Genomic DNA, 26,744 nt, shown 5'->3' on the forward strand with positions numbered 1-26,744 from the left:
AACTCATTGCGGAAGAAAGTTTACCGTATTTTCCGGACTAGAAAAATAGAAAGCCAGAGCTTTAAAAAATGCAAACCGCTGCCGCTTATATCCAGGTGCGGCTTATAATACGGTAATTAACTGACAAGACAAATATTATGTCGTCTTACATTTAGAGAATCTTCTTAAATCGTGGATTCAATCGGAAGCCAGAACAAGAAAATACCCGAACGCGTAGGATGTAAAATATGTTAACACGCTTGACATGTTTCTTCCTCCCGTCGGTTCAGGACTTGCCCAGGCGCAGCTTGTAAGTTCTGCCAATGTGTCGAGTTCAGAAACGGTAAAGGAGAATCAGTGGACATGAAAAGTACATTATGAGGTCATGTTCACGGGTCGGCTAGTCTCAGACAGAAGAATAAGGCGGAGTTTTACGGAGAAGTTTTTTTTTTTTTTTAAGCATAGCTGTGTTATATTGTGAGACGCACAAGCTCAAAATTATGCACATAACGTTTGAACAAAAACCTTCACTTGTCAGCTCGCGTGACTGTTGCATAACGAGAGCTGGACGACGGGGCTCGATTTTGCCCGCTGCGGCCAGCGGCGTTAAAACATGATGGATGACCTTGCCTACTTTATCCAAAATGAAGCGAGAACACTAAAGGAAAATATTCTGCTCGCTTTGTATAAAATACAAACATAAATTTAGAGCAAAGGCATGATTTGGTTGTCAAACAGCCATTTTTTTTTCTCAAAATCGTCAAATCTTTGACCATTCCGCAAGGATTAATTCGGTTAGATTAGTCGATCTTTCCCAATTGTGACCGCAATTTTCGGCCACAGTTGGCCTGACAATTAATTTAATCATTTTCTACTCCGGCAACTATATTTGATTGAAGAAAGAAATGCAAAGAGCTTCTTAGCAGGCTTCAATAAAGAGTGAGTGAGTGCAGCCTTCAGACTCAAGAGCGACTTCATTAGATCAACTAGTCTGCCTTTTAATATTCAGGCTTGAATGACAGTTGGGGAGGAGGCAGACTTGCTTTGTACTCCTACAAAAAGAAAAAGGTACCGTATCAGTTTTTTTTTCCTTAGTGGGGTTAACTTTAGTCATGAGAAACACTTTCTAAGGATATGAGTATGATGTTATTTCTCTCGGATTATTTAACATTTGCATGACTTTTAAACAAACTACAAAAAGTTTAATGAAGATGAAGACATTATATGTAACTAATAATAAGTTATAATTGGGGAAGTAACGATTAGCTCAAGCCTTGATTCGATTTTCGATTTTCAGTTTCCGATTTTGATTAGGTTTGATTTTTTTTCAAAATGAATAACGACTTTTATAAGTAAAAGCTTTTTTTTTTTTTATTGAAACATCCTCATTGTCCTTGTTACAATTGTTTCTTGTAACTTTACACAAAAAAACTTGAAAATGAACGAATCATTTTGGCTGTTTAATTATATTTAGGGATTAACAGTTTTTTTTTAGAGCCAGAACTTATAATGAAAATAAATTAAGTTACACTAGAATTGACTGTTCATTAAAAATCCTTTTCTCATTGAAATGTCTATACCGATTCTTTATCGATTTTTCACGTCGATGCCTACTTTCGATTTGAAATTGTTTTCTGATTGAAATGTCGATACCAATTCTTTATTGATTTTTCACGTCGATGCCTACTTTCGATTTGAAATCGTTTTCTGATTTAAAAGTCTATACCGATTATCGATTTTTCACCTCGATGCCTATTTTCGATTTTAAATTGTTCTCTGATTGAAAAGTCTATACCGATTATCGATTTTTCACCTCGATGCCTATTTTCGATTTTAAATGGATTTTCGATTAATTCTTAAATCCCTAGTTACAATAATTCTAAAAATAATAAACAGACCACCACCAATGCCAAACGATCCTTCCTAAGGCATTTTGCTGAAGATCCCAAAATGCCGTTGTGTGATTTTGTCCAATACAGCCGCAACACCCCCGCCAACTTTTCTCACACATGCACACCCACGCATTTTGCCCTCATCTCTGCTTGATTCGTTCTCGCCAATCCAAGCATAAGTGCCTGCTGATGCTATAGTCTTTACCAAGAACAAAGGGCCTCACATCAACTTATTGGCTTCCAATAGTCACACAGCGTCTCCTTTACACGGATGCAATTTGTCAGTCTATCAGTCTCAGTCGATGTCTTCGGAGTGGACTGGGAAGTAAATAAGGATCTGGCTGTCCGGCTACACTGACTCGGAGGAACACACACACCGTTTGATTACACGCAACATACAGGAGCAATGACAGAAAGCAGAGGTGGCACCTTACAATTCCCTTAACGCACTTGGCGTTATTCCCCGTACGGTTTCACACCTCAGCAACTCTTTCCTCAAGCCCCTAATTTTTGTTTGAAGGCCCGCTTTCGTTTTCCTCCAACTGTCCGTGATGTATTGACGAGACAATGTCGTGCTGCTGCGCCTGTCATCAGCACAAATCGCTTTGACCTTTCATACTCGCAGAGGTCAGAGTTATCGAACCGAGCGCCCGCACACATAAATGTGCAGAACATCCAGTCCATCCGACCCGGGTGAGTGCAAATAACCTTGCGTGTATCGCGATTAGTCCCTGTTGATATGGAAAGTGCACGTCTCAGCATTTGTCACGCCAAAGCAAGATGTCACAACTTTATTTTACAATAACCTCTAAAACACTTGGGTTTTTTTGGCCACTTGGGGGCAGAAGAAACAAATTGTCAACATAAAAGCGGCAGAGCCTTTTAGAGATCAGCTCCGTTTTGGCACATTAAGATATGAAGAATTCAAATGTATAATTCTTTAGTGCACAACGGATGTGCATGGTGCAACTGCCTTAAAAGGGTTGAAGTGATCCGCATCAGTGGAGATGCTTGCAAAAGACAAGAGGTGGTTCACACATATATGCAAGTAGCGAAAAACTGCAATTTAAGTAAAATTATTGGAAATCAGTATATTACCATGAGTAAATATTATAAAAATTGAAAATGATTAAAAACTCAGATTTGGTTCTCATTTCCCTACAGATTTTACCCCGCCTCATTCTATGTGCACCATGCATGCCACGGAAGATAGAAATGCATATATTCAGCGGCTAAAAATATTCCCACAGTGGGATCATTTCTGTCAGATGAGAGCAGATAGCGAGGCTTATGGAAATATGCTGCAGCAAAGATGTCCCCATTGTGAGAGTGAAAGATGGCTGAGCTACAGGCTCACCTATGCACCAACATTGCTCACTGCAAACATGGCTGAGGCAAAAACCAATTACATGTTGTTTTAAGCTTTTGCCTGTTAGGCCGTCAAAGTAGAGTGAAACCTCGAAAATGGGATGGAACGCGAGCTAAGTCCCACATTTAGGACTTTGTTTTCACAGGGAATGCCCCATATATATATGTATATATACACACACACACAATTCCACCATAAGGCCAAACAATGGGAATTAATGTTTCGCTGTGCATCCTGTTGGAACCCATCATCTGAATTCACGTGACAAAGGAGGATTGGGCCGCAGATCCATACTGCATAATAAGACTGCATGTGAACAACAGCGCATGCAAAGCCGGGGAAAAAAAAAAAAGTCCCTCAAATGACTCCGGCCTGACAACTGAGGAATCACTGCAAACCGGTCCCACTAACAGCACCGACACAAACACAGCCTCAATCTCGCCAATCCTTGCCCTCACTGTGTGCTTATTGTTCTGCAAGCCGCTCGCTTCGTGCAGAATGGATGGGCGGACGAGGCGGGAGGTTGGGGTTGGGGAGGCAAGAAGGCATGTGGAAGTAAATGAGAGCCCGATGAGATGCCAAGGTGTGTTAGTGGTGAGGTGTGGGGAATGAGAAAAGCAGCCTGAAAGGGAGGGGAGTGGCTGGATTGACTGCGTTGGGGGTGATGGTTGCCGCCCGGCTTGGCCACCTCAGTTGTGTTAGTTTGTTGCTTCTGCCATATAACATACGTACGCTCCGACACAGCCGACACGTGCAAGACAGAAAGTAGGGAAGCAGGCACAAATAGGCCTGTCGTTAAATGGAAAATGCCTTAAAATGATTACATTCATTCTTACAAAGTATTGTTTGCAGAGGGGCGAGAAAATGACATACATACCCAAATGGTTAATGAACACGGCTCGCGGGATTGAGGAAGATTTTTTTTTAATATTTATTTTCTTTGTAGAGCAATTTTGCCAATCAGTGATTTTTTTTTTTATTCATTTTTTTTGCAGGTTAATCCCATGGATTTTTATCATATAATCAAATTATGACAAGATAATGAAAAAAAAATTGTTTTTTTTGTTTAGTTTTTTTTTTGTTTTATTTTATTTATTTTTTTAAAAATCAGCAGCTCAAATTTTTTAAAAGTTCACATTGTGTTGGCAGCAAACTTTAGTTTCTTTCTGACTTGGAAAAAAAAAAATCTCTCCTGGAATATAATTTGGACGACATTTATTGAAAAAAACCTCAAAAGTCAAAGTGAAAATTCAGGCCTCTATTGTGTAAACAAACAAATAAAATTATTAATAAATTAAAAATATTTTATACTATATAAATATACTTTTAACTTAATTACGCCATTCCTCTTCGCTCACGTACCTCATCACGGATGAGATTTAAATTCTGGTTTCAGTTCACTTTCCGCGTTTGATTTTCTTGCCAGAATCCACACACTTATTGTCATGCTAGATTCAAAACTGAAAAGTAAAAAAAAATAAATAAATAAATTTAAAAAAAAAATTTGATGTGTCCGCTTTAACGGCACACATGAAAAGTGTAACGAATCACCGAAGAACTTAATTGCGGGTTTAAACACGCTAGCCGTGTCCTTCTTAGCTTAGCTTAGCTTCTCCATCGTTTCTTCCGACCTTTGTGACACTTCATGACACTTATTAGAAATGTACCTAATTCGCCGCGACACAGGCGATGATTACCGACTTCGGAGTGACTGTTAGGCACAAAGGCTAGCTAAAGCTGTCGCTAGCTAGCTCCATCCGCGCGAGTAGCACGGAGCTATCCTCAACATCCCGACTCCTCGTGGTTGGTCACGTGAGCCCAGCGAAGCTTTTATGGACTTCTGATACTTTTTTTTTTTTTTTTTTTTAACACTTGTCCGTGTCAGAGTAAACATAAAAAAAAATCCATTATTTCTTAAACCAAGGAAATTAGCTTGTGCGCTTACTCTTCAATGTTCATCTCCAAAGAAAGATTTTCTTGGAAAATGACTTGACACTCCAAACTCCTGCCGCTGAAGTGCAGGCTTGTGTTTGCGCAAGTGCGTGAATGCGTGGAAAAGTGCCTCTTTAATTGCTCCCCCCCCCCGAACATATGTAGCCACATGTGCGTGCATGAGAGATCTCTTCAGCAGCAGTTCGGAAATTGTTACTTCAATCATGACTGCACACGAATGTTTCATGAACGCGCTTGCGTGCGAGCACGGCATGTACTGTATGTGATCAAGTGCGTGCGTGGATTAAATCCTCAGATGCACATGCGTTTGGGCCGTGACATAAGTGTGTCAACGACGGCATGTTTTGGCATCTGTGCAACTCAATATGATTGCAAACACTCACCGGCCACTACGTGAGGCGCACTTGCATGATCTGATGCAATTTCAGGCAAGATTTTTTTTTTAAACTCTTTCATTGCCATTGACGGATATTTACGTCATTTTTACCTGAGAGTGAATGAGTTAAATGAGAGGTTATGTGACGTATGAAATCAGATATATTTATGATGGTAGTTGCTTAAAGTGGGGGTGAAAACATCTTACTGGGACGCGCTTTGAAAATCGGATTTCACGAGGAATTTCAAACTCATTAGCAGTCCTTGACAAATATATTGACGGACATCATCATGCTTTTTTCCCTCCACTTCAATATATTCAAACTGGTTAGGGATCACTTTCTCTGCTTCACAAGCCAGTTTCCAACACTTTATGTGCAATGCTTAATTTATCGTGCAGACCTGAGCAGTTTTCTGGTTCTTTCACTTCTCATCTTTAGAGGAGCAATACAAAAAAACGTAAATCTCATATCAGCATTCATAAAATCTCTTTCCATCACATTGAATTGCTAAAACGCAACATAACGGAGCGACCGCAATTTATGGCAACCGCAACAACACACTGGGGGGGTGGGGGGGCATTAGGAGTACTCCAAAGTATTTAAACCGGGAATAAATCTGGAGTGAACAAGAGCAGCGAACGCATCATCGGCCGGTGAGAAGACAAAGAAACCAGTTGCACAAAGATGCGGGACGAAATCAAACCACGTCATTGACGCCATCTGATTTTTGCCTGCAGGAAACAGACTTTGCATTCAAATGTGTCCTCTTTGATTTAAATACGCACTTGTTGTCTTTCTGGCAAAATTAAACCTGCAGCAACAAACTCATTGCAGTCGCTATTTAACACAAATGCCTAAAACTGATTCCTGTCAATTACGTCCACAAAGTTGACTTGAAAAAAAAAATTAAAAAAAAAAAAGCTTCTCAATATTAACTACATGTGCACCTGCTTTCTCCAAACACACAACAATCAGACATGTGTCTCTTGCACGCCACACTGCCAGTTTTGCCGTCCAAATGTGTCAATTAACTCCTTCCCCATACCTTCCTCCGCGTGACACTCTTCCAACGGATTCAGCAAGAATATCCAAAGCAGCGAAATCATCGTTTTACTGAGATCCATGTTTGTCTGGCCAGTTCCGCGGGGCTCTTGTCATCTCTCTCCAGTCTGCCCGCGCGTAAAGCTCCGCAGCAGAGGCGCACTCCCGCTTGATGGGAACAGAAGCCGTCTGGGTAAACAGTGCTCGGATGTGGCAGGCGCGCGGTCTATTTAATACCTCGGGGGAGGGGTTTTGTGAGGAGATTGACAGCTCAGCGGTGCAATGATGGAGGGGGGGGGGGGGGGTGAAGCAGAGCGTGCGGGAGCTTCGGCCAATCACAGGGCAGCAGACGCCAGGTGTTCCTACTATAGTGGAGTCCTCCACAGCGTGACTTCGCGCCACTGCTACTGAAATGCACTCATCAGGAAAATGTAGAAGCTATAGAAAGCCGATGAAGTATTTAAATGAACTGAAATGGATCGTTGAAGCAGCTGACAAAATAGACCTGTGATTAAGCACGCTTTATATATACAGTCTTTTTTCAACTAAATCAATTTATTTGTTTCTTAACACCCAAACAGAAAAAAAGTTACACGACTTTGACATGAATATTTATTTATATTCAAATCTGTTATTTAAAAAAAAATTGCAAACGCAATTTAGTTGTCAAGAAAACTAATATTTACCTTATTTAGTCGATATTTTCTAGCTTCCGGGATGTCATGCTGGACTCCTGTTTGGAGGAAGAGAAAATTTCAATTTATTATTAATTATTAGTGGAGAAATCGTTATGTGTGTGGTGCAAGGTTAACTTAATTCATTTAATTTTTTTCCAGTTAATTTTAGTTTTGATTTATTAGTTTTAGCATTAGTTTTATTTATTTTTTAATAAATTGAGTAGTATTTGTTTATTGTGAAATAAAGTTAAGAAAAACTAAATTTAAAAAAATCATTTAACGGTACTGTTTTTAAAAAATGTTTTGTTTTTGTTGCTTCATTAATTTTTTTAAATTTATTTGGATTGGACAGATTTCCAAATTCAGTGGAGATGTGTCACATGGGATTCCATTTCACGTGGTTGAAAGGTGCAATACAAAAATGTCCTTTGCACTGCAACAAAGTGGAACTTCTCTCATCTCTTTATCTGTAATTCACTTTTTAATATTTATGCCAAATTAATTGGGGTTGATATCCATGCATGTTTACAATATGTTGAGTATAGAATAAATTACATTGGACATTGAAGTTTTTATACTCACATTTTATACTCACACTGCCACAAAGTGGAAACTGAATCCAGGCTGCCTAGTCGGCAAAAAGGATTTTTTTTTTTTTTTGCATTGCACTAAGCTGTGAAAAAGATGCAATAGGTATGTAACACTATGTAACGGTTTTCTAACTCAAATTTTTATTCACCAAACAGGAGCGGAATTTGATTTTCTAATGAACTTTTTCCAATCAATCCGACAACAACAAGCCAATCTCTAAGACGATCCCTTTCATGAGACTTGTCCTTTCCTCAAGTGAATATTGACAGAATGCGACATGAAGTGAGAATACACGTTTGGCATATTCCCAACCAAGCGAATATTGAGCAACTCTCTCAGCTTTGCGCGCACCTCGTGAGAATCAGGCGAACGATAGAAAATGCTGTTTCAAGGGTTTGCATCATGTGGCAACGCTTCCAGGTCGGCCACTCTGTCTCTCGCTGTCATGCCGACGGAACAACTTTGCACTGAATTGATTACTCACAGAAGTCGCGCACTGATCGGCATGTCAAATCACAATTTTACAAAGCGAAAATTTGTCATTTGAATGGAGATTAGGGCTTCAAAAATGAACACTTTAGCATATTCATTTCTTGATTGGGAAGAACATTTTGTTCAGGTTCTTCACCTTTAAGAATTAAGCATTTTATTGTTTTCTGCTTTTGAGTTAAATTCGCCCTCACAAAAAGAAATCTGCCAATGAATCACTTTAATGCTATCAAACCTCGGCAGTGTAGCACTTCAATTTGGACCACCAGCCTGTGAATGACAGCTTCATAAAAAGTCTATTTAGTACACTCCTTTTAAAGCAAATCTCCCCAAATCTGCACACGCTAAAAGAAAAAAAAAACATTTGAAAAATGGGCACTGCTCCTCCCTTTTGCTTCCTAAGCAATCTCACAGTCCACTATTAAGGTTGTCACCCTGGCACCGATGGATCCCTCTTCTATCTACTCTATAAAGCTCACATCCGTATGATTATACATTATGGGCCATCATCCTGACGGATCCACCCCAGTGGGCGGGCGTGTGGTTTTAGTTCTGCAAACTGAAGAACCCCGTCCTCTGCTCCTCTATAATGGTGATTTAGTAGCGCCGAGGCTAAAGGGTCCGCTCGTGACATTCTGATCCGGCTCACCTCATATTCGTTATATGGACACTTGGTTGGGATTGTGTTTTCTGTGATTTTCCTGCTTCTTCCACACACACACACACGCACACACACACAAAAGCCATGAACTTCACAAGATAAGAACAATTTTAGAAAGTCCAAAATATTAAGTCTGTTATTACTATGTTATTGCATTTTGGCAAGCTACCACAGGCGCCCACCCCCCACATTTGCGACGGAAAACTCACGATCGAGACAATTGGCCACCATTTAAAGAATTTAAGGGCTGGAGCACGTAAATGTGAGGCGAGAAGTTGAATGGAGATGAAAGCAGATTGAGTGGTGTTGTTTCATAAACAGTACGATACACGTCCCAGGTGAATTGTACTATAGCTGTTATTCCCGGAAGAGGACCCGCACTTAATGTGTCTTGAAGATGTATACGCCCACTCATACGGTGTATAGAGTACAGTTCACTGATAGTATAGACACACACACACACGTCCCATGTTCGTCTGAAAACAATGGAAACACAGTGTTTTAAATTTGGCGTCATTCCACTACTTTAGTCTACTGGGTTTGCGGTAAATTCTCACAGGCTTTATGAGCTGATTAGCTGCAAGGCATTAGTCACAATCACACCAACGTTTAATAATAAAATTGGGTCACAGATATGCCTCAACAATAAACGGACTGATTGTTTTTAATTAACGTAATATAATTTACATTTTTTTTTTTTTAATAATCACAATTTATGATCCCTGAGTGGATTTATTCACTTCAGACTTTATTTGTGCAAATGAGAGCATAACCTTGACGGGTGGTTTGGTTATAAATCAGAATTTTATATTTGATATCGACATAATCCATGATGCGAAAGTCGCAATGGCACTTTCAAAGTCTTCCAAAGATCCAAATAGACGCTTAATTTGTTTACATTCATCACATTTGAGAAACGACGAACAGAGAAGACCGAGCAGTGTGCGCTGGTAAAATGCTAAAGAGCCAATGGGGAAATTACCGCTAATGAGTCCTTGTGATGAAATTAGTTGCGGGTTACAAGAGTGTCATCAAGGTCATATAAATTTTGGCAAGCACGCTCACTAACTACACGCCATCCTAATGTCACCGCAGACATTAAAGGAAAATTGCTTAGATGTAAAATGTTCCGTATAGATCTTTGCTCGCTGCATGTGAACCGAATCCAGTTCACTGTAAGGAACGGAAGCTTAATCTGTTTTCTTTAGTTCAGAACAACAAAAATGTCTCTGATTTCACTCAATTCCAGGATATGTGCATGGTGTTCCAGGATAACTGCGCTCTCAATACGTTGAATTCCAGGATATGTGCATGGTGTTCCATGATAAATGCGCTCTCAATACAAACATCACTCGTTCTTGCATATGCCCAGACGAGTGAAAAATGTTTCGACTTTGCAGTGTCGGCCAGATGTCCCAGGAGACACGGATGGGAATTCATCACCAGAGACGTGTAATTTTTGTCACACACTCCCTTGCACACACAATCATGCATATGAAGGGACGACCGTGTCATTACGGGACTAGTTGAAGAACTCGGGCAGCATGTGGAGGTCGTTTCTAAGAGCGGTAGAACTCTTTGGATAAACCCCATTGTGATTATTCAAATCAACATGTAAAGTGATGACCTGCCACGTGGCATTGGAGAGTCAATGCAACACAATCTGTGATTATCAAATTGCGGGAAATATGACTTTTGTCCTCTGCTAACTCAAGTATACCTGGATTGGAGCTGCTATTTTTTTTGCCATTTTTTGTCAGTGACTCTTAGCCTCGTTTATGCTTTTGATGCATTCTGTTGAACTCTAAATCAACCAAACGGAGATTCTGGTCTTTGGGAAGTGGTGGCTGTGTCTTGTGTCATTTCAAAACACAATATCATGAGCACAATGCGCGGCATGTCTTGCACACTGTGTAATTAAGCGGCTACGCAACACGGGGGCACATGGTGCTTTGATTAGATTAGGGATGCTCAAATCAAAGTAAGTTTAATAATATCTCTTGTGTTGCAATTATGCCGTATAATTCTCCGTTCGCTGTAGTCATAGAGACATGCGCATAATCGACTCGCCAAACCCTCCGAACGCTCCGCATAATGAACCTCAGCAGATATGAATCGTTCTTTCTCACCCTCTCGATAAGTCTGCAAAACATCATTATGGGAAATCTGGAGTAGAGACAATAAGCATAAGAAAAGGCATTGAAACAAATTGATGAAACAAATGTAGGGAGAGATTCGACTCGAGAGTCTTTGGAATCACACATTTAAGCGTTTGGATCATCTCACAGGACAGAAATTCCTCCACGGGGGGGGGGCGAGAAGAACTACCTCAATTGCTCGCGGGTACCAGGTTACTCTGAGGCCAATGCTGGGAACTATAAATAGAGAAGTGACAATCATCCATCCATTTTGATTACTAAGCAAAGTCCAATACAAGTTACGGTTTTGAAACGACTCAAGCGCTTCCTTATATGCATGGCAAGTTGAAGCGTTCCCCTATTTGCAAGTGCAAAACCCACAAGAAGAAATGTCAACATCCTTTAGCGCCACTCGTCAACGTCAAGCATGCGTGCTGACGGTGCTCAATTTTGTTGGGACAACAGCGCTTATTTACATAATTGATTGGACCGACTGCTTATGGAGCCGGCGCCGAGCGGAAGAGAGGAGCAAACACCGTGATGATGACATTTGTTCTAGCGAGAGGATAGCAAGCTGTCTGCCAGATTAGCAAAATGTGATGTAAGGTGAGCAGGCCGAACGATGAGGAGCTAAGCGTATGCAAATCCAAAGTGGAATATTCATGTTCTCCTATTGGGGTCCCACACTCTGGGATCTCTCCAGGCGAGTGAATGAAAAATTGTTCCACAAACTTTCTCTGAACTTTCTCTACCCCCCCCCCGTTGGCATTAAATATGGAATACTGTGCTGTATGAAACCAGATTGGGGATATGGTCACAGATGAATCGCGTCTTCATTTGGGGATCTTGTTTAAAGCTGTCGAATGATGGCGCTTCCCTTTTTTTTTTTTGTTTACAGAAAGAAAACTTGATGCTTTAGCCATGGAATTGTTGGTTATTTGGAAGCGAAGAAAAATAAGCAATTAACGGCAAAATTGTGTATTACGTTACACGGTTTTAGGAATTGCATCTACATGTGTACTGCTTTCAGTCAATCAGTCTCCACATTACAGAAACATTTTGTTCATATTGTAATTCTCCCCAAAAATTCTCTCATTTTGTAATGATCAAAATCTGATTTATAATAAAAATTATGTTTAACGTTCAAAAATTTGCATTCATGTTCGGAATAATTGGAATTTTTGGTGCATTTTCAGAGATGCTTAAATTATTGCTGCTGTTTTCTCTTGATAAGGCAGCCTCGCTCTTTGTGATGTTCAAGAGGGATCCTTCTAAAAAATATTTAAATATTAAATTCAAGCAAAGCACACGAAAAAAAATAAATCGGCACCTTTATGTTTAAGAAAGAAAAACTCAAGAGTTTACGATCTGAGGCTGCATTGATTTGCACTCACTGATAGCTAAAAACAAAAAACCCGACTTAATTGGCTCCTATGAGCCGTGATCTGACTTGTATGACGTTCATATTTTCCTTTGTATATTTTTCTCAAAACGATTCATATTTGAGGTTAATTTCAAGTACGACTTTGCACTTTATGATGACCTGACGCACAAGAGAATTATGTAAATTCATCACTTTTTTCCAGAATATTTTTTTTCAACTGCTGCTCCATTTTTACACATTGATGTAATGATTTCTTTTTTTTTTTTATTATCCATATTTGTTTCAATGATTTACTGTGACTAAGCAGCGGCGCGCCATGCTGCGTTGAGAGTAAAGTTACTGTCCGAATTTTCCCAAGTCGCACTGGACGTTTATTAATAAAAAATTAAAAAAAAAAAAAAATCAAAATTAACTATCTGATTTTTAATACTAATAAGCTTGTTAGGTATCCAAGTTCTCTAAACTTGACGCATCAACATTTTTTTCCGCACTCACAATCTGCCTCGATATCACATTACCTCTCCCGCCACAGGCCAAAACATGAATCTTCATTCAGAGTGATTTGGACAAAGACGGAGAACAGAAGCAAGACGACACCAAAAACTGCAGTGACTCAGTGCTTGTAATATGATTTGTCATTCCCTCCGCTCTCTCTCTGATGCAATTACGAGACGGGCCGCAGCCGACGGTGTCAGCTGAGATGGTGGCCCAAGATAGCCGCAGCTGAGCACAAACCAGGAAGTGTTTGGCCCGCCTGCGATCTGTCTCTCCAGAGTCAGGCCCATCAGTTGTGGCAAGGTGACAGGTGCAAGAATTCTCAAATTCTTCTCATTATCAAGTTGTGTTTTGCTGGACAATATGTCATTTCAAGTTGCTGGTTAATGTATGCGATGATTAATCGGTGTACATCCTAATGCGTAAAGCTTGTCGCATACATCACTTTGTGTGGTCACGGTGCGTCCTGTGGGGAATGAAGCGTCTGTTGCACGCCACTTTTTCCCAAGCCTTTTACTGCGGCGCCCATCTGTCAAACAGCTAAATTTCTTCCAGGCTCTCATTAATTCTGCCACATCAGTCCCCCAATATGTACAGATATCAAACATTCCTATATAGTACACCGAGCTGCAACAGACACGCCATTCTGCCCTGAGAAAGAAGACTTACACTTTTTTTTTGTCATGTTGCCTACAAAAGCAAATATTAAAAAAAATAAATAAATAAATAAATAAGTGATGGGATGGTTTCATGACTTTTTTTATTTTCTTTTTTCCCCGCAATTCTCACATATTATACTCACTTTCGAGAATAACTGAAGCTTTATTAGCAGTGACATAACGAGGATTGGTTTAAATGAAGATGATGGTAACGGCACTAAACAAGCTGGTGTGGGAGGCTCTATTTTTATCCAAACAAGGGGGTGGGGGGGGAACAAGTAATGACCTTTGGGTTTGACCTCTTTTATGGAGTCACAACTCCATTAGGAGCCAGAAAGAGGTGGCTCCTACAAATTTAGATAATACATTTTAAGCAAAATGTATTTACAGAACAATTAACGAGTGACAAATCGCAACAAAAGCTGCTGGCAACGCAAGCGAGGAGAAAACTAAATAAAACTCCCTAGCAACCTGCACGGGGAAAAAATGACAAAATAACTGGAACCAAAATAATCGAAACCATGACAATTGGCTAGCTGCAAAAAACAGTTTGCTAACTATGCAGCAGAAACGTCCAATTAGAGGGGGGGCACTTGTGACCCTGGAGAACATTCTTTGTTTGTCGCTGTCCTACAATAAAGTGTAATTGCGCAGTCACTCCAGTAGTTGGCAGCGGCGCTCTCATTGCCCATTGTGCGCAGCGAGTATTAACGCTACGGTGTAGGTTTTTTTTTTTTTTTAAACAAAAATGCGATTATTTATAGTTCCGGTGGAGAGTGCGTGGTGGGGTGGGAGCGTAAATTATTTGCTTCTTGCTCTGGGGGGGCGTAAAATTACTGGATTAAGAGGTCCTCCAATTTGATCAGTTTTCTACTGACGACCAGTTTCCATTGTTTTAAACCAACTAGTCCGATAATTATTTCAATAAAAACAGTCTTGTATCATTCCCACCGAGATACTTTAATCCCCAAATGATGACTTCCCTGTTGCTGAAAGCCCCCCCAATTCCCACCCCTTTGGGCCCCCACTCACTAGTACACATCCTCCCTGATTTATTCTATTTCATTCTGTCAGTCCTCTCTTTTGGCTCCAATCTCCCCTTTCCCCCCCGCCACAATCGCTTAGCATCTCTCTTTTCTTCTTCCATTTCATCTGTAAATCCCTGTTATTGCCAATCCTGCCTTTTTGTTGCGCTTTCACATGCATAGCATCCCCCCACAACACCCCCCCCCGACCCCCAACTTCAGCTCCCTCGCTGACTGGTGGCTTAAGGGCTAGCTGGAAAGCCTGAAAGCGCTGCAGAATAGATGGTAGGGGGGCAGGATCCGATTGCCATGTCTTTCCCGCTTGGCACTGGCAGCCAGTAGCAAACTGGAAATCTAACCTGGTCCCAGTGCCAGGGTTTGGGTGGCCCTGCTCAGTTGACCCCCATAATGTTGACTGAGAGGGGGGGGAACTGAACATATCTAACCAGAGGGTATGGAAACACTCACACCACCACTGCATGCAAAACTGCACACGTGGGCCTCATTTCCACGCACATACCGCCATCACACGCTTTAAGTCCACTCGCTGATGAAATCGTCCCAATGACACAAATCCACATGCCATTTTTTGTTTCATACACCCCCTCCCTTTTTTTCCGCCGCTCTTTCACTTTGCCGCCACTTTGTCGCACGCACGTACCGTACATACTGAATATCCTCCTTCACTCAACTTAATCCGCGTTGATCCTGACATCACAACAACACGCTATCGTAAACCGATAATCAAACTGCCCAGTTACTCATATTCTTTTTTTTTTTTGGTCTTTGAATATGTTGTGGATTTTTTGCAATGGCTCTGCACTAGGTAAAACACACAAAGATACAATTGTCACTTCAGACTAAAATTGTTTGATTCATGATACTATTGGTTAGCACTGTAGAAAATCGGCAAACGGTTCTGTTTCTAACTCCAAAAGTAAAAAAAAAAATTTCTTTTTTTGCGCTTCTCTTTTAAAATCGACTAATCTCTATTTGACATTTCAGCTGTGATAGAAGCACTCGTCGCATATAATTGAATGGCACATCCACAACATGTAATGCCGTGCGATGATAAACGGCTATTAGCAGCTTCTCGTCCGACATCGTCGTTAAAGGAAGAATTTTAATCGTCCGGCTCTCGTGCTGCATCCCATCCGAGTTGATGTCGCTAATTTTGTGGGCATGCGAATACATGTCTTCATTTGCAAAGACCTAATTGCTTCGCACGCCCCCACAGGGAGGTGAGTGGTGTGGTGGAGGCAGGTGAAAGTGGATGGATGAATAATGAATCCACTTCACCGCTATGTTTAAACCTCGCAACCCCCCTGTGAGCTGACCTCAGGAGGGAAAGGCACGCATACCATTCCGGGAGTATTCTCCGTACTTCATACCTCCCTCATACTGCTTTTTATCTCCTGTCTCTTTTCAAATTCTGTACAAATTTAGCCTTATAAGTCGCGTTTAAACAGTCCCAACAAAAATTGGAGACTCCGAAACACCAAAAAATGTGAACATGCTTATACGCAGTCTCTTTGTTTAACTAACACGAGTTTCATATTCCAGACAGTCTGCACTTCCCTCTGCAGTCGAGCGATAACGGCTTGGCCAAACACTATAATCAACGAGCCAGAGAGGTCATTGGCTCACCTAGGAACACAGCAGCAGAAAAATGCTTATCTCTCCCTATCAGCATGTCAACCACCCTCACCTCCACCTCATGCTCCTCTCCCACCTTGCCTTCAACCACTTTCCTCAAAAGATTGTTGCCCTTGCCTCCTTCACCTCTGCAAGATGCGCACGGGTGTGCGTGTGTGTGTGTCGCACAGCTCAGATTGCTATTCCATTTGAATGTGCGTGAGGAAGAAATACGGGGAAACGATCTAATCCCGTAAAAATAACAGAGGTGGGAGGAATCCCATTCTCCACCTGCCATTCCTGGTCTTGGCAGGGAAATGGCAGGCATCCCGGCGCTGGGATAAACTGTGATAACAAATAGCTCAATCTGCTCCGTGTCTTCATCTGTTATTATTTGAGCACACAGCAGCAAAGTCATGGAATTAGGATTAATGACAGCATACCTGCTCAGGTATTATCAGGGAGCCTCTAATTTGAATATTCACACACAACAGAAGGATCATGGGGCGGTTGATTTCCTGAAAAGGAAAATCAAGGAAGAGGGCTTCGTCACTCATCCAGCAAGTAATCGCTGCAAAAACGATCTCAGTGTGTAGTCAGTGATAATTGTGGATATTTACAAGGAGACTCATTTTTGACACCTGGAGAGGATAAACACGGAAAGTCGTCTAAATTTTGTTTGTAATAAACTCACTACGTGGGGCTTTTTGGCTTCCTCATTATGTCACGTGAAAATATACTCCCGGCATTCCGGCTCTCAGGGACGAACGCTTATTTAGAGGACGGAGCCTGAAGGACGGAAGTGGGTTTTCGTCTGTTCCTTTAATGGTTGAACCAAACACTGACCAACATTTCACTTTAGAAACACGCCCTGCCGGTGAAAAGACGGAAGCACGAGAACTTTGTTATTTTATGAATAAGGGCGGAAGGACGATGACGGACCGGCAAAAAAAGTTAAAGTGCCGATATCTGCTGCACAGACTGTGTCACATTTCTTCGCTTTGGAGTCTTTAAGGGCTCTTTTTAAAAAAAGCAAATATCATCTGTTAAACTCATCGAAAATGTTCCAAAGTACAGTAAAACCAGAGCATCATATAACGCCGAATAAAAAAGCCACATTTTCGACTGCTGCAAGTCGTGACATACTAACTGAGATGTGCAACGGAACAGTCATCTACATGGACACTGAGCATTTGTCATCCATCAACGAGAATGGACAGTCTGCTGTCATCACCTCACGGGGGCCGTCAATTTCATTATTTCCGTCTCCGTCTGTCTCCCGCTCTTCCGTCCTGTCTTTCATCTCATCTTGGGCCTCACACTGACCTAAATATCTCCTGCTGCATGTGACGAGTTTACGTAATGGGGAAGAGAAGACAGGTCACGGAAGGGTGTAGCAATCACAAACACAAAATGCGACTATGCCATCATTCAGACACACACACACGCTGCACAGTCAGAGTAGCGCAGGTGGAAGTAATCTCCCATGAATATTCTATCCCAGCAGTAGCAAGCCATTTTAATTATCAGCCCCTCCCCGGCCTCGGTGAGGTCTATCCCAGGTAAATTAGCCTCGGCAAACATCCTGTCTTCAACCCAGCCAAATTCAATATGATGTCAAATAGAGCTCAGCGGCCACCACGCACACACAAAGCAGACACAAGTGTGCAAGTAAGAGAAAAAGAGTGAATGAAAAAATATAAACTAAGTGCCAGCCGTACAATAAAAAAATCAGACCAAGTATTGCAAAGGAACTACTGTTTGCTATTCATCCAATTTCTACCCGGGTTTGTCCTTGCTCGAGTCACAGGTGACCTGCACCAGCTGAGTGGTCGAGAGGTGGGAGTGCACCAGGGCATGGTTCTAAGCCACCCACAATTTTATTGTAGGGCCGTGCATTTCACACACCATTTATGAGACCACGGCTGGACCAATAATATACAGAAACACACTTCCACAGGACTGAGTGAGTGTTGGACGACCTAGCTTCTCTTGAAAGGTCTGTGTTGAACATTGCCTCGCAAGTGTATCTGCAATTAAATCCACATTTTTCCCTTCTTCTGTCATTGTGGTTTAAAAAAAAAAAAAGCAAAAATATATATTACATTTTCAAACGGTCGCCAGTTGCGACTTCGCATAGCGCTGCCCCCTCACGAGTGAAATCCAATCACCTTCAGGCTCAATGAAACCAACTCGTGATCTGATTGGCTATCGCAACTGTCTATCATCTCTGAAAGCTCATTGGCTTAGACAGAACAGAAATCTGAAAGTCACGGAAGTCGTGAAATCTGCCTGGCAACACGAGCTAGCTGAATTCTGATTGGATAAAAACTCTCAGCTAAAAATACAACACTAGGATATAATATGACATCAATGTGATGAATATGATCGTGATTTCTCAATTATGTTAGGCCAGCAGAGAAGGCCTTGATGACTGCTCGCCACATATGCAAAGTCCAATGGAGATTCAGATCCAGTACACACCGCCATCAATTATCTTCTACTTGACGAATCGACCATGACCTGCCTACCCAGACTTTCTTTCTTTGGCCTACTGGATAAAATAAAGTGCAAACAGACATGAAGCAAACACAAACCTCAATATTTCCCCTTTCTCAGCGCCAAGAGCTCTCCCAGGAGTGATTATGTCCGCCTACCCCTGAGTGGTGCGACTACATTTAGACCTACTAATGAGCTGCTCCCTGGGTTTTCTCCAACTCTGCTACACTTCTAATCACAAGGACATCCAGAGTCTGATCTGCAGAGACCCGCCTGCTTGGCAGTTGATTACCATAATCAGGACTCATAAGACAGGTATTTAATTAGCCACCCTAAAGAACAGAGGTCTGGAAAGTGTCTACCGTGGGCTTGGTGAAATCATTTTACAGGGAAACTCATTCATTACTACATGGACCTTTAGAAGAGGGCAGAAAGGTGAAAATTGTTACGCCTTTCATTCCTATAGTTAGAATTCTTCTCTTACCTGACCCTTTGTCCTGCCGTGTGCGCCAGCCGTAAATCCCAAAGCAACCCTGAAAATGAAAAGAAAAGTTGTAGTTTATGCGTCTTAGTTTCTCTTACAGGCCTTTCTGGAAACTGGTGACTCCGTTAAGATATTCAATCCGAGTCAGATATTCAATCCGAGTCCACTCAAACAATCGCACTGCCCATTTTAAAACAACTGTCAACAGAATTTCATTGCAACATAACAGCTAATAAGGGAAGTCGCGGAGAGTGTAAACCGCCTGGAGCTGTTTTGATTTCCCTCTGCTCCGAGGCCCCTCCTACAATTGTCCAGTGTTTTACTTACAATTTGACAAGCATCAATGTTTCAAGAAGAAATGCCGGAGAATTACAAAACATTTCATACCTGTTGATTTGAGTATTTATCCATAGTTTATTTGGAATTATATACCGACCATACCTAATACGACCACTACTCTAGTACGACACATTTGCAGCATCATGCAAATTGCCGCCAGTGGTGGCAATCTATCCGCAATGACCCCCTCCCCTCTAATGTCAGCTGACATGGGCTTCAGCGCTCCGCAACACTGCACAAGACAAGTCGAATAGAAGATGGATGGATGGGTGTAAAATATCGCTTAGTTCCGCACGGGGGATAAACTGTTCCGTGACTTTAATTCTGATGAATATTACAATGCTTTACATGCGGATGGTCATGACTGTCAAACTTCAGCTCCGATGTGGGAGAGCAAAGTGGTAAAAAGGACAATGGGGGTGCTGAGTATAACGAGTGACGGAAAAGTCACTACTTAATTATTTATTTAATGTTGGCATGATCTGATTGGACGCTTTTATGCTCATCAATTTCAAATCTTTTGTATTACACACAATATTTAAGGCTATTAAGGCTTGAAAAATTGCAACGCCACATAAAATTATTACTTTAACGCATGAGAAAACGGCATTACTTAAAATGATTAATGTAATGATCAGTAAATCCTCCATCAAGTGTATCCAGTTGGTCCAAAATACTGCTGCTCACCTCTTGACTGGTACTCGAAAGAAGTAACATAACTCCTACTCTGGCCTCTCCTCACTGGCTCCCTGTACATTTTTGAGTTCTTTTTAAGATTTTTGTTGCCGATCACTCTGCTTGGAATGATCTTCCGTTAAATGTGAGGCAAGCCCTTCTCATTTTCAAAAACTACTCTAAAAACACATTTTTATTCTTTGGCTTTTGACTCAGCATGAGGCTTGTTTTTTGTTTTTACCGTCTTCATTAGTTATTTGTTTTATTGTTTGTTGTTTTATGAATTACTTTTGCTCCATTTACAGCACTTAAAGTGCATTATAAACAGTTAAATTGAGATGTATTCCATCATGAATAATCTTTTGCCACCATCTCTCTACAATACGACTCGTTTTTTTTTTTTTTTTTTCTCCCTGCATGCATCTCGTGCTCGTGTGTGAACTTCAGTTCAAGCAACTCAAGTACGTCAGCGTTGGCATGCGAACACGAGCCACCCTTGAGTGCAACCGATCATCTCAAGGATTGTTTGTTTGCGTGAGTCAAAGTGTGTGCGCGTAAAGCATCTGCTCTCAATGGCCCGAAAGCCATTCAACACAACGCATCCGAGCTCTGCCGTTTGTGGATTTCGCAGCTTGCATGCATACATGTAGCCCGTGAATGCCATTTGAGGCGTGCGCATGCCCTAAATATTCCAGCAGGAAATCCTGGAAAAGAGTTGTCGTGTGACACCCACCCATCCGATGTGTTATGGCGTGTCGTGAGACCCCGCTTCTGTTAGCGAGTCGGCTGATGACTTTCCATTTGGCGTAATCCCAAACTCGCTTAAACCCTAAATGACAAATCCGATGTTTTATGCATAGATTCACATATTCTATACGTTTCTATATGGATTTTTTTTTTTCGTTTAAGTGATACAGTAGATTGATGCTTACATTTGACAACAAAGCAAATGCAAAAAATTGACCAACTAAAATTGCACATCTCAAAAAAATAGTTTGTTGGGCTTTTGGGGTTTAAGCAGCATTAAAGTCTTAAAAACACTTAATGCTCTCGTTGGGTGGTGACATGCTACTCTGTGGAAATAAAAGGCTGAAAATTAGGTCACTGATCATGACATGTGAACATGCTCGATTTGACCACAAACACTCGCTTTAAGATTGCTTCATGCAAAAAAAAAAAAAAAAAAGGAAAAAAATTTTTTTCATTTCAAAGACTAAATATGTCTTTATATTATATCATAACTGGCACTGAGACTGAACCAAAGTAAAAGTTTCTGGTTACACAGAGGAATCAAAATTTGTGATGGGAGCCAAAAGTGGGATTAGAAAACTCGAAGACTTTCAAATAATCACGGGAAAAAAAAAAAAAGGGGTGTGAAGCCAACAGGAGAGTGAGTTGACAATCGCAGTTCAGACTGGGACAGCTTTACAACTTTTGAATTTTTAATCAATGTTGCCAATTTAAATGAAGACCTGAAACAGTAATGGACGGTCAATTTATTGTTAGGTTCATGTAAATTTTGAAACTTGGAAGGGTTCGAATAACTTTTAATTATGGATGTAGATTAACCTTCAATAAGGGGGGGGGGATGATAATTGACTTGATTGATCAATTTTTCCCACTGGTGAAGATGTGGCAGTGACAGAACATCTAAAGAAATCCCCCTGGTATTTCATTTGGAAAAAAATAAAGGACAGCCTTTCATCTTGCCGAGCACTGAAAAGATAGCCATAGGACGGCTGGACTGGACCGGAGTGAGAGGTTGAAAGCAGATGAGACTTTAAAGTAGCACAAGATTGCACTTTAGGTCCTTTTTTTTTTTTTTTTTTAACCATTCAAAAAGAGAGTGTGGGTGTTAAGTGTGAGCACAACAACTGCCTCGTTATTTGTTCCCCATCAAGATTGCAACTCTTATCCTGCCTCCCTCCGCCCACTCGTGTTTTACAGTCATTAGTGCAAAACACCGCATCAGGTCGACAGTGCCAATCCCGGTTTCCGCTTTCACCTTTGTTTCTCCAACACGTTTCCATATTCTCCTCTCACGCCCTCGCTGGCAAAGCACCCATCCGTCGGTTAATCCCGCAGGCTTTTAAAAACCATCAAGCACGGCCATTTCCCGCCTGAGATTAGGATGGAACTGGTCTCATTAGTGCCTCATTAATGGCATCCGATAGCGCTTTTGACAGAGTTAGCACGGGTAGAGAAGGAATATTTTCTGTTAAAATGACTCAAAGGACATAAAGGGATTTGTAGATGCAAATGGTTCTGTTGATATATAAGAATGAGCTCCGAGCACCTTGTTATCCGGAGCTGCATCTTTTATTGAATGTTTGTATGTGTGGTGAGCTTCAAAAAAAAAAAGTAGCAAAGAGTGCGCCTCTGGGAGGAATGTATACATTATTAAAAACTATTAGCTGGGCAGGAGGGGAGGCAAGCATGGTCTGGGATATGAAGGAATATTTTTTTTTTTCCAGTATTCAAAAAGTGGCCATGTGCTTCAGACGGAGGAAGCTCGAAAGAAAAGACGAGGGCACGTGCACACGTTGGCCCCGGAAGCTCACAATTATCCTTGAGCTGATGACAAGTGTGTAACATCCTTCCTAATCATGCGTGATTCCTTGTCATCTGGGATCCCGCAGTAATCAGTGAGTCTTGTTTACACAAAATGAGCCCAGTTCCCAGATGAATTAGCTACCTGACATCGGTGACCGACCATCACACTTGTCGTCATTGTTGTGCAGTCGCTGCCCTATTAATGAGCTGACTAAGGGTTGTTTATGAATGTCACAAGAGCTAACCCAGAATTGTTTTTTTTTATTTATTTTTTTTATGAATTGACTAAGAATTGGCAGCTCGCCTTGCAAAGAACAAACTTCATAGTTTGCATTGGCCGTTTAGCGTATATTAACATGAATCGTGACTTACAGAGGTTAGGTTTACATTTTGGAACGATTTGCTTTGAGATATATTGTAATTGTACTCTAAAAAGACTATATATGGTTCCAGAAAAACAAAAAATTGTGATTAAAATATTCAGCGTAAAAATTCTGAATATTGTACTCTCAAAATGGTCTGTTTACTCGGATGTGATATCGTCTTTTTAGAGTAAAATGTATTCTACTTTACTATGCAGCGCTTTTTCCAGACTTGTTGGTACGAGCCCCCCCTCCACACATGGTCGCATTTTCTCCGTAGCGACAGAAATTAATGTGAAAACGGGGCGCGTCAATCAATGTATTAAAGATAGGCGCGCTAAGCGAGTGGCAACGCAAGATGGCCGCCAAAGTCATCACTTCTCGCTACACAGTAAATTTCGTAGAGCACATTATATTCTAAAAAGACTATATTTGTTCCGAGTAAGCAGAATAAAATTTGAAAGCAGCATTTTCAGCGAAAAACATGCAGAAGATAAATATTTTACTTTCAAGTTTTACTGTGCTCTTCGAACAAAATGGCCGTCCACTGAGATGTATAAAAATGGGAGGATTTTGTTGCTTACTTCAAATTCCACAAACATGAGCTGATCGATTCCAAGTGCTCTTGTATTTTTCTCCTCTAGCCAATCATGAAGTAGACTGAACAAATTATTTACATGTGTTATCCACCAATGCTTTTACTTTTACTTTTATGTGATCGACTTCCGCAGCTTGCCAGATGAGACAGCGATTTGGTCGAGCCAAACAGCCTGCAACTTGCCGAACAGTCCGTGTTGTGCCAGCGGGGATGTCAGCTGCCCTGGCACCCCTGCTGTTTTACTGGAGTAGCTTCATTAAAATGAAAGATGTGCCCCAACGGCTGTGTCAGTTTGATTATTTGTTTCTCGTGCTACCCTCCATAAACATGACTCATGCTTTCCTCACAGCAATACCTCTAATCTGGCCGTTCCTAACCTCTCTACCCCTGCATTTGTCCTGATCTCATTTTGCCAAAAAGCTTGACTTCTACTTTTGCACAAATACTATACGCACCAGTTAAATTGACAGATTTTGTATAACTTCATGATACGGTTGCCCAATACCTAATATTATAAGAATCACAATGTTTCATCATTGATGAGTTATTTTTGAGAACAGGCCTGCAGGGTGCAGCTTTAGTTATACAGCAGATTTCAGACACAACGTGCTTCACATTTCACAATTTAAAAAAGTACATTTACCAACAAATTAGTTTGTGAGTCAATGTTTTTTTTTTTGTGTGTGTGGATGAGGACAAACAATCCAGAAAATAATTACATTATAATAAGTATAATAATTATAATTATTATTATATGCATACTAATAATTATTATAATTATTATAATAACTATGATTATTATTATAACTTATACTAATTATTATAATATAATAATAATTAGTATTATGATAATTACTAATATTCTTATTTTGTAATTATTATTATAATTATTACAATAATAATTATTATTACGATTATTAGCGTTGATTGTCTTTGGCTCATTGTTTTTGTGGGGTTTTTTTTGTTAAAAATGAATGGTAAACGCGGTCAAGTTATTCAGTTATACTATTACGTAATCAGCCTGAAGTAATGGAAGACTGATATCTAAATCAGTTTGGGTCAGAGCAGCAGAAAGCGGTCCTGAACAGGCCAAATTCAGTTGCCTTAAGGCATTTGGCCTGGCACCCCCGACTGTACAGCCGCAGGCTTACTCTCCCCCAATCTAAAATAAATCTTTCCCTTGTGCAATTAGTAGCCGAGGCCTAATTCTCGTGTCCTCAGCTCCTACCGCCAACCCATTAACCCATGTAGGCCACTGCTGTGGCCGTCTGCAATAGAAGTCAGCAGGACGCAGCTCGCAGGCTTAACATAGACAAAATCCCCTCGCACATCAATGTGTTTTACACCGAGCAAGCTCATGTATCTGCTGGCACTGCAGGGGTTGAGACGATGCTGGTACCATGCCAGCTGGGACCGTCATGCCAACTAATGCGGATGTCATGATGCATGTCATCCATTTTGCATAAAAGAGGCAAAGCCGGAGTTTCACAACCAGTGGCATTCACAAAATCTAAACATATTGTTTTAAAGTGCGACTGTAATTAAAGTAGACAATTTCCATAAAACTAATACTTGTTCAATGTAATCGTGCCATGTCCATTGTATGTACTAAATATTTTAATTCTGACATTTGTCAGGTCTCCAGTGCCGAGTTCTGCCAAGTGAGTGTTGCTTCAGTTGTCACAAACAATCAGCAGAGACATCGATGAAGATAGAAAAGGCTTTGGCAATACACTGCCTCTATTAATTAAATTCATTCCACGGTAAAAGCTTCAACTGCAGATTTTCAGCAACTGCCGTGTTGTTCCTGCTCTAAAAAACAAAAAAAAGAGAAATAGCACCCATCCATTTTCCAGCTAAAGAGCTGCCAACTTTGTCATTATTGACAACCGCTGAATAGTTTTATTTCGTATTCGCCGAAATGGTCAGTCAACAGGTAGGACACCCACCGCTCCCCCAGTTAGACAAACAACTTATGTTCGGCGTGGTTCAATAGGGCAGAGTGATCAAGTGAATTATGGCGAATAATCACACGGCGCCAGCAGCCGTACAATAACTGCCAAGCTGCAGCACCTGTTATTGAATAATGACACAACTAAATGCAAGTTCCACACCGGCTGTAATTTATCATCGCCCATCGACAGGCAAGCTCACAGATGAGAGTGAGGGAACGGAAAGGCAAAGAATCAAGCCGGGAGAAGGTGAAGAAAGAAATGCAGAGGCATGAATAATGGAGGGAGTGCGGCGTGTGTATTCCCAGAGCTCACTGAATTACTCTCACTTTGCAGCATTTAATCAATGGCTCTCCTTCTATATTTTAAATGCCTCTCTCCTTTCCCCCCCTCCCTCTGTGGCAGTTTTCATTTGTGTAGCAATATGCTGTAATATGAATGACCTCCACACACACACACACACAAAATACACGGGTGCTATGAAAGCAAAAGCGGGGGAGAGGTAATAACATCTTAACTTTTAACTGTGAGATGAGTTTGTGGTCTTTTGAATTCTTTACTTCTTTGCTCTCACTCATCCATTACTTAGGCCTCTTCAAGACAGCATCATTTATAACCAGCTTTTTTTTTTTTTTTTTGGGTTACCTCTTCAGCTGCTTTGTTGTTTGGTTCTCTCATGTCGCAGCGACGCTTTGTCAGAACAGCCACAAAACAATAACCCGCGTGAAATATTGAGCTCGGGTGTAATGGAAAATACTTCTAATTATGTTAAATACATTCTCTGTTTTTCTAAGACAATATTTTTTCATTTGTCGGAGTGCAAGCGCCACAAAATACTAAGCGGTAAAATTAGCGAGGAGGGGAGTGGTGACTAATCTGATGCGTTGTTGCCGTGAATGTTCTATTCATTTTAAGTC

The 26,744-nt window shown here is 41.0% G+C and overlaps 1 protein-coding gene across 6 annotated transcripts in view; it reads right to left on the reverse strand.

Moving 5' to 3' along the window:
- Window positions 1-26,744, reverse strand: part of LOC148320843 (ephrin type-A receptor 10-like) — a 173,584-nt gene that overhangs the window by 25,780 nt on the left and 121,060 nt on the right. For 5 of the 6 annotated variants that reach the window (XM_088319276.1, XM_088319274.1, XM_088319272.1 and 2 more), the window contains one exon: window positions 19,349-19,397. In XM_088319276.1, the coding sequence (XP_088175402.1) occupies window positions 19,349-19,397 (49 nt within the window). Of the gene's footprint in view, window positions 1-6,615; window positions 6,797-19,348; window positions 19,398-26,744 lie in introns of those variants that run through there. The other variant, XM_088319275.1, reaches the window with a different exon arrangement.

This window comes from Idiotropiscis lumnitzeri, chromosome 16, assembly GCF_059441095.1.
Source record: "Idiotropiscis lumnitzeri isolate Australia: NSW breed Sydney's pygmy pipehorse chromosome 16, RoL_Ilum_1.0, whole genome shotgun sequence".
NCBI lineage: Eukaryota > Metazoa > Chordata > Actinopteri > Syngnathiformes > Syngnathidae > Idiotropiscis > Idiotropiscis lumnitzeri.